Source organism: Haplochromis burtoni, unplaced genomic scaffold (assembly GCF_018398535.1).
Source record: "Haplochromis burtoni strain Fernald_Lab_line unplaced genomic scaffold, NCSU_Asbu1 Contig_85, whole genome shotgun sequence".
Taxonomy (NCBI): domain Eukaryota; kingdom Metazoa; phylum Chordata; class Actinopteri; order Cichliformes; family Cichlidae; genus Haplochromis; species Haplochromis burtoni.
This window is the reverse complement of record NW_024582446.1, coordinates 115,713-125,104: the sequence shown is the minus strand read 5'-3', so window position 1 is coordinate 125,104 and position 9,392 is coordinate 115,713. Positions and strand designations below refer to the sequence as shown.

General features: G+C 38.7%; 1 protein-coding gene across 5 annotated transcripts in view; it reads left to right on the top strand.

Moving 5' to 3' along the window:
- Window positions 1-1,222: 1,222 nt before the first annotated feature.
- Window positions 1,223-9,392, top strand: part of dtnbb (dystrobrevin, beta b) — a 38,681-nt gene continuing 30,511 nt past the window's right edge. For 2 of the 5 annotated variants that reach the window (XM_005925969.2, XM_014334754.2), the window contains exons 1-5: window positions 1,223-1,462; window positions 3,690-3,735; window positions 5,674-5,741; window positions 5,953-6,033; window positions 6,151-6,364. In XM_005925969.2, the coding sequence (XP_005926031.1) occupies window positions 5,675-5,741; window positions 5,953-6,033; window positions 6,151-6,364 (362 nt within the window). In that variant the 5' untranslated portion in view covers window positions 1,223-1,462; window positions 3,690-3,735; window position 5,674. The remainder of the gene's footprint in view (window positions 1,463-3,689; window positions 3,736-5,673; window positions 5,742-5,952; window positions 6,034-6,150; window positions 6,365-9,392) is intronic. The other 3 variants (XM_014334753.2, XM_005925972.3, XM_005925970.3) reach the window with 3 other exon arrangements.

The following is a 9,392-nucleotide window of genomic DNA, read 5'->3' as shown; positions in this document are numbered from 1 at the left end:
GTCTTTTTTATTCTCATTTTTGATCCCCATTAAACATTTACGTCATATTTGGTTGAAAGTGATGTTAGAGTCCTGCTGGACTGGATTGCACTGCAAAAAATATTAACAACAATCATTCTCAATCCTAAAGGCAGCTGAAATTTTGGTTAATGATGACTGAAACATGAGTCAAACAGCAGTCCCAATCAATACTAAGGCTAACTGTGTGTGTGCATTTGGATGTGTAGAGCACATCATATAGAAAATGGCTGGAAGAAGGGAAGGGGGGGGGGTCTCCACTTTTTTTCCCCTTCTTCTTTTAATGTCATGTTTGACACTAGGTGAATTTCTTAAATGTCAGTGTCATTTTGTCTCCATTTAAAACTCCAGGTGAATGTAATATAGTAATCAGAACTTGTAAACAAAGTGTATTTTATCAAAGTAATAGAATATTATGAATAAATAATAATGGAAAAAGTTTCTTCTGTGAGAAAATTTGTGTGTTTTTTTTTCTTTTTTTTTTTATTTTTTTATATATATATATATATATATATATATATATATATATATATATATACACTTTTTTTTTTAAAAAGCACAATAATGTTACGACCCCTCCATGGGCCAGTCTGAAAAAAAATTCTGTTGCTCCAAAGTTTGACATAATAACCCTGATTACTGTAGCTGAGTTATCCCTGACTGTCTTAGAAAAATGTAAAAAAGAAATGTGGTGGGGTGTCTCCTAAAGATCTCTGCCCTTAGGAGGGATACATGTTTTTATATGAGGTCACCAAACTGTCACAGTTGGGGAGGGGGTATTATTTTCATTAAATAGCTTCAAAAAATAAACTATATTTAATTTAATATTTAAAAACATTTGGGGTCAGTATATTATCCACAAGAGTCCAGTTGTTGAATAAAGAACAGGAACACTCTATGACGCTGTTGAACTGCATTATGGGAAATGTAGAGCCCAGGAGTTATGGAGCTTGGTTCTCCAGACAACTAGAAAGTCATGATACTTTTTAGAAAGTATTTGCGCCGGCCACATCTCTTTCTTTCCCCTCTTTATGAAAGTCCCAAGCTGCTGCAGTATCCCTTTAAATGAGTCTAAATGAATTCTGTGCTTCTTCCTATTCAGTGTATAATATTGGGGATTATATTTCAGAGTAACAGCGGTATTAATAATAGTAGTGCGCCTTTAACCAGTGTGCGTGCGCACATGCGTAAAGTGTACTAGTAGTTGGTCGCGCATGGCATCTTCGTGCCTGCTTGTATCTACTGTCCTCTGCCGCTGGGTCGCTGACGATGCCGAGCGGAGCAGGGCGCCTCTACGTTTCTGTGTGCGGCTACAACCGCAGTTGCGAAGACTGAAGTCGGATGAGACGGGAGAGAGGCTTGAAAAACGACGATGGATGGTCCGAGCTGTTTCTCATCGCCCGGACAGCTTTAACATCAGGGGAAACGCGTGGATTTATTAAAGGTGAGAAGTGGGGCTGTCCAGCACGGAGGAAATATCCCCCTTATTCGCCCATAGCCACTTACATCCTCCCTATCTGATGCTGCTGCTGCTGCCACCGATGATGATGATGCTCTAAACGCAACCTGCGCGATTTTCCTCCGGTAAAGGCCAATTCCCCGCCATGTATCTTACTTGGCTGTGGAGACACCAGTAGGGTTTGAAGAAATGCAGAATTGTCATTGTTTGTTAACCAAAAAAATACAAATTAAAAAAATAAAAAATAAATGTATGGACATCACGACACACATTCCCCACTGCGGAAATAAGGTAAATAGGCGGTTAAATCAGCAACATGGCTGCGTTGATGCTCTGCCGTCGCTTTAGAAGTGATTTTTAAGTGTTGCGGTGCTGCTCAGCGTTAGAATTAAGGCTCGTAGAAAGGGAGAAGTGAATGATATCAGCGGCGGAGAGATACTGCAGTAACCGAGTCCTTATGTTGACTCGCGTCAAAGGATGTTGTCATTACCTTGGAGCTGAAGGTGCGGTTACAGTAAAATGCACCTTTCCAGGCCTGTGATGATTACTACACAGTCTGACTTCACTGCAAGCATCTGACATCCAAATTATTACGAGCTTGTGATTGTTTATGGGGAGATGAATAAATGGCACTAGCCAGAAATCCCATTGATCGGGACCGGTGAAACAGTGATCACACCGACTGTGATCTGAATGTGCTGAATTTATTTTGGCATGAATTATTAAAAACTTCCATCAAATAATCAACTTAACCGTTAAACTGTCATCTGCTTACAGGCTCTGATTACACGTCTGTGAACACGAACTGCCAGTGTGCAACCCTTGTTGCATACTCATGAATTTCAGCAGTTACCTCATAGAGGGAATTTATTTACAATGAACCATTGTGATATTTTGCTGACATGTCTCTGCTGGGTCTTCCACTGCATAACCAATGTTTTTTAACCATTTTGCCAAAGGGCAGCCGTGCCTCTTTGACATATCTGCTCTAAAAATGCCCCCAAAGCTCTTTTTTTTCTCTATTTAGAATCACAATTATGATATATAATTGGTCTGACTTTATCCAAACTACCATGCTTTGCCAGCTCCAAAGGCATGTGATGGTGTTTATAAGCACTGAAGCTGATTTTTGACTATTGCACAGAGTGGTTTTGCTGCTTGTGAAACGAGTGGTTGTTGTCAAAGAGCTGAAGATGAGTCATTCAGTTGCTCAAAAAAATTAATTATTTGGAAAAAATCTGACATTTCGTTTGGTTTTTCAAGCAAACATCAGATTCCCACAACTGGATTTTCTGCTTTACTCAACCCGCTGTTTAGGAAGTGGGAGGTTTTGCTTGTTAGAAAGCCAGGCTGTAGTTAAAGAAATCACCCAAAGCTGTCGTATGGCAAAAATATTGATTGAACATTTGAGAAAAATATCAGCAGATTGTTTGATGTTGAGAATAGTCTTTAGATGTGGCTCTTATTATATTAATATCTATTATTTAAAACTTAATTTCAATGAAGCGTCCCCTTTAAAATCTTTGCTGGCTCTTGTAAGCAGCACAGAGAAATGTTCAAGACAAGGGAGAGGTGCGAGTTTGTGACTGGAAATAGGCTCTGTCATAACATTAGAGATCAGTCTGTCTAAAACAAGGTTGGATAGAAGTGAAAGCAAAATAAAAAAAGGGGGGGGGGGCTTCTTGTCTACACACTTCGAACCTTGGCTTCTATGGTTTGCTGATCAGCTGAATGCCCTCAATTCACCATGAGAATAAGCAAGTAATCTAAACATGTTTGGGATACTCTTGAGTCCTTGGTCCCAGGGACACCCAGTGCTAATGGCTTATTGGCTATCCCTAATGTGCTCTGTGTCCGTCATCATTAAGTGGTTCCTTTGCAGCTCAGTCGGTGTCATTAGCCCACAGGATGCAGTCACTGCTGAGCGGGATGTCATAGAGAATTATCATTTGCACAGACCACAGGCACTGGAGTGCTCCCTAGCTGGCTCACCAGTATCTCTATAGGAGGCGATGGAGGGGGGGTTAAGAAAAGCACAAAGTGAGAGTTAATAAGTCCTTGAAGGAGGTAAACAAGGGAGGTGTTAATTACTTATTTAAAAGTCTACTACATTTTGTCAGCGTGAAATAGCTCATCTCTCGTAGTAATGGTGGTGTCGAGTCAATATCAAGACACCCTCGCTGACCTTTTTCAATTTGTTTTTTTTTCACAGGGTCAACGTTTAAGGCTTCACTTTGTTGACATACAGTGTGCGGCAGGTAAGTACTTTTAAAATCAGTGTGATATAATATGTCACATGTAAAGCATGTCATATAAGCGCTTGGTAAGCAGGAAAGGATACGGTGTCCATGTGCAAATTGTCTTCACGGTAAATTATTTTTGTCAGATAAGAAAACAAGTTCAAAAGAATTGGTGGTAACGGTAAATTAAATTGTCCTGTGTTTGAGAGAAGTGACACTGTAAAGAAGTGACTGGAATCACAATAATAAAAGCCATGGAGATGCTTTTGAAAAATAGTACAGAGAAAGAAGTGAATGAAGTAGTGAAACCTGTGTTGTTTCAAAGGGGGCTTTTCTTTCCCTGCTGAGCTGAGAAGAAAACATACACCAGCAGTGAATCCTGTTTGAAAATGCACAACAGAGTCAACAGTGAAGTTCAATCAGGCAGCAACAGTTAAAGCTGTTCAATAGGCATCTCTTCTTTGGTATCAGATAATTATTTGGGGGCATTGAGAAATATTTACATGCTCGTGAGTTTAGAGCTAAATAGATTTTGTCATCATATTTTAAAAGATTTGTAGAGATTGCAATTTCCTTGGCTTCTTGAGATTTTCTTTCTAAGAACTGCAATAGACAGCATACTTTTCTTTAATGCAAAATTTATTTTCACTAGTAAAGAACTGATAAGATTGAATAATTTTGCCAAACTGCAGTAAGTTACACTTACTCTTTCATTGCTCATACCGAGGCTGATACTGATAGCTTTAGCCATTTTGCCTTTGCTACCTTTTTAAAATATCCATGTTCAGCTTGGTGAGGGGGATTTAAGTGTCTTATTAAATTTGTTGTTCCATTTTGTGGCGATTTATTTTGCCAAGGTTTGTGTCTTCACCCAATAAGATGCTAGTATATGATTGTTTGCCTATGCCATTGTGGTCTGGCCCATAATAAGCCATATATGTACATGAGGCTGACTGGCTGGTCACCTGTCTGGGCAAAGAACACTGGAAATCAGCCGATTCTGGTCTCTTGTTGGTCAGTTGGCGCATCTCTAGTTATTTCCACTTCCCCCAAGAGTTAGATCGCGTAAGTGATCTATAACATTCTCACATTGGTAAGCTAGTATAGCCAGAAACTGGTAAAACTGTCTATGCAGAAATACTGGAATACTATATATAAATATCCCTTATGTAACCCACCCTAAACTACAACCTATTCTGGTAATTATGTGAGTTTTAGAAGCTGGAGAGCAAACAATTTCCACATTTTCAAATCTTTATACTAAGCTAAGCTATTTGGCACCTGATTGTAGCTTCATATTAAACCTACAAATGTGAAAGGATATATTTTTTTATTTTTCCTTATATACCTAATGAAGGAAGTAACATCATCCGGACAGTGTTAAACTCTTCTTTTTAATAAAAGTCACAGTTCTGACACGGCTATTCTTTTACCAAGCACACTCTCAGTATAATGTATATATAATTTCTTTTCAGTTCTCTGTCCCTTCTCGGTAATAGGGAATGGACTAGTAATAAACAAGTGAAATTTCAAAGCAAAATCATCTACATAGTTGACCAAGGTTATATTGATGACTAACGCTGTCCTTTGTGCAGAGGGTAAATGCAAACTTCCTGCTGGTACAGCCGTATTCAAGGGTTCATCTGAGTGTTTCAATAATTCATTATAGCCACATAATGGATCACTTACTGTGTGCCCTCCACTGGTAAATGTAATTTAGACTTGAACACCAGATCCTTTTCTATTCTGTTTTATCCACAAAAATCATCTGTTCTGTATATATCTGCATTTTCTTTAGTTGTATGCAAGAAGTGTAGTTCATTTAAATCCTTCTTAGTCCTATCTCTATGACTTCTGACACTGAAATGAGTTGTGTGTTGCATTTATTACTATGCTGCTGTGCAGTAAGCACAGTAAGAGTAAGTGCTGCATGCACTGGTGTTTGATGTGCCACAGAATGATCGAGGAAGGCAGTAAACGAGGCAAGGCCATGGTGGAGAAGAGACAGCTCTTCATGGAAATGAGTGAGTGGAGTCGACTGCGAGAGATGTCTTTTCACTATCTCATGTAATGCACAAACATGCATGGTCCCTCGCGTGTAATTCCTCCCACACAGAGCGTATCACTGATTAAATAAACATTCAAAAAGCTTTAAGTGATATTTTTACTTTGATATCAGATTACATTTGTCAGGTATAGATGATTTTTTGAGACTGCGTTTCTCTTATTTTTCAGGAGCTCAAAACTTTGATGTCATCAGACTGTCAACTTATAGGACTGCCTGCAAACTTCGGTTTGTGCAGAAGAGATGTAACCGTAAGAAAAAAATGTCACCTCTTTTCAGCCGTTATAACACCAGCAGAAACATTTGTTTGAACATGAATGCAGACTTGATTGATTGTATTCTGTCTGTTTGCCAATCCCCCCTCACAGTTCATCTGGTGGATGTCTGGAACATGATCGAAGCCTTTCGTGACAACGGGCTCAACACATTGGACCACAATGCTGAAATCAATGTGTCACGACTGGAGACTATTCTGTCTTCCATTTACTACCAGCTCAACAAGCGGCTGCCCACCACCCACCAGATCAATGTGGAACAGTCCATTGGGCTCCTGCTCAACTTCATGGTGGCCACATATGATAGGTATGGAATAGGTGCACAACACAGAGAAGTACTATACTGTAGTCTAGTCCGTAGGTGGTGTTGTTTGGATAGAAACAACAAACAACAAAAGAGTAAAGGCACAGCTCTTATTTAGGATCTTTTTAAGATAATATTTACCAAAGGAGGGTGGCACATTGGAGCAGTGGTTAGCACTGTTGATTCACAGCGAGATGGTTCATGGTTTGAATCTGCTGGCTAATAGCAAATTCAAGATAAGTGTAACTGCAGGACTGCAAGAAAATTTACTGTATGCAGTAAAAAAAAAAATCAACAGAACAACAAGCAAAGATAATAGTTTTTATAAATAGGTTAAAAAGACAAAAAGTGGCTACAGATTACTGGATCAAGTCCACTAATATAAAACATGTGGAAACCTCACATTGTCACAAAAGAGGAGCTGAAGCCATCAACTATTTGACATTGTTGCTTCAAATCAGTTTTTAGGTAATAATCAATTCTTAATCGCTTATAAAATGCATTGCTTAAAAAAAAGCTTTTTCTTATTTGAAATAAGATACACAAATCACACAGATATCACAAAGATACAGACTTGGCACTGACTGAGGAGACACAGGAAACACGGAGCACAGGAGGAGCACAGGAACAGAAACCAAGAAACCAGAAATGATAAATTATGAAATCAAAGACTATATAATAACTGAAAATACAAAACACTGCGTCACTGACCCAGGACCGTGACATAAACTTTGTCACCTGCTATCATTCTGTTGTCAGTCTGCTATTGAATGGGCCAAGCTGGCAATTACGTACTTTATCAAGCTAAGTGTTTTTCCAGTGTTGGATTTAGTGTAAACTTGTTCAGCTAACATTATCTCAGGATGGTCATGCAGTTGAATAGTATTCCCAGGGTATTTTCATTTATTATTTATGTATTTATTTTCATTCTTTTAACCAAAAATATTGATATTTCATGTCCCTGGGTTAATACAGTATCACCATGCAAAAAATCACAATACTGTGCTGGTGCGATTTTTTTTCCCGCCACCCCAAATATCTCAGCAATTGAAGTTCAGGAGAAGAAGTGACAGTTCTAAAAATGATCTACAGCAGATCAATGGTGTCGAAAGTCATCCCCTTAATAGAAGAAAAAACTAGTAAAAAAAATCCATCAAAAACCTTACACAGGACCCGAGAGATACACTGGAGCCTGCAGATAATCCACTGTTTGCTAAAGCCTCAAAAGAAATGGTAGGTTGGCTGTCAAGGAAGGGAAACTAGGATAAAAGACTGAGGTGTGCCAAATTACACAAGAACCGGAATGAAAATCAGTGGCAACAGGTCTTGGATTCATATGATTAGTATATATGGAGGAGATCAGGTACAAAAGTATCTGCAGCTATCTGTAAAACACAGTACAGACTCTGTCATGGTTTGAGTTTGCATTTCAGTCAGTGGTTTTGGGGGATCTTATCAAAATTGATGGAATTATGAACGTAGAAAAGTACCATCAGATTTTGATTCGCCATGCAATACCATCTAAAATAATCTGATTAGCAACAACTTCATTTTTCAGCATGACAATGATCCCAACCTTGCCACTGCAGTAAAAACATACCTGGATAGAAAAACAGTAGAAAACTATCAGTCATTTGGAGTGGCCTCCCCAGAGCCCAAACCTCAACAGAATTAAACAAAAGGGAGCCAACATCCAAAGAAGAACTTAACTTTGAATGTCCTTCGGGAAGTGGGAAGAGAACTATTCCTGATGACTACTTAAAGAAATGGCAAGTAAGAGAGTTCAGGTTGTGTTGACGAATGTAGGTGGTTAAATTAAATACTGACTTTCAAGCTCACTAATAAATCAGTAATTTCGGGAGCTTTTTCTCATCTTCCTAGCAAAATATATAGAAATCTGAGGTGGCTCTGGACTTTTGCACAATGCTCTTTTTGAACCTTTTTTTAATCAAGTGCAGTTTTAAAATTCCAACCCATAAGTCTTCACAAATCCACATTTCTGACTCTGTGATTTGTCACACTAACAGAAAGACTGCCACCTCCCAAAGATTTGCTTGGGCACTTCCAAGTTTTCTCCTTCTGGTTTGTGTTGTGTTATATGTGATTAAAAAGACCAGGGGAGAACATTTCCTGTAGCTGCTTAACTTTCAGGATGTTAAATAGACACTTATACATGGCTGAGTTATTTCCAAACATAATCAAAATACAGTAAAACCATTACTGGCACTTAGATGGTCCATGGATCGTGTTTTCAGAAATCCCAGAAATACAGATTGGTGCAGAGGACAGAGTATCAATGACCCAGCAATCGATGAAGAATGTAAAATGTTAGTAGGTTCTAGTAGGTTCAAAATCAGGATTTTAGGTGGGTATGGATCAGGATAACAAATAGACTCTAAGCTAGCTAATAATTAAGATTATACAAGCATATTTACTTTTATTAAAGGACCCTGTCTATGTACATTTAACTAACTGAAATATTAAACCGCTCATCAATCAAAAATGTTAACATATAAGCTACCCTGTACCGGTCGACAAAGTCTGGTAACCCTGGAGATGTTTTACGGTACGTCCCTCCTCTTAATATCCGCTTCCTGAATCAGGGAGGTTTATTATTGACCATAAAGCATTCTCTCATTATTGTACCTCGTGTACTCAAATTGATTGGCTGCTTGCCCTCTCCATTCAGGGATCCATTCAATTGGTTTACTTTTATCTGTAAAGCCATTCTGGTCCCACTCTGTTATTATTCATGCTCCCGTATCTCTGTGAAACTTTTGGAAACGACTTGCTGCAGTCACAGGAAGCAGTTTTGCTATCTGTCCCTCAGGTCCAAACTGAATTAGGCAGGAGAGCTTTCATCCACTCTGTTACTTCTGCTCGGAAGCAAGAGCTAAATGAATCTCAGACGAAACAAGCTGGTCTCGCTAGGCAAGTTAAAACGATTTATAAGAAGAATACAGGGAGTGCAGAATTATTAGGCAAGTTGTATTTTTGAGGAATAATTTTATTATTGAACAACAACCATGTT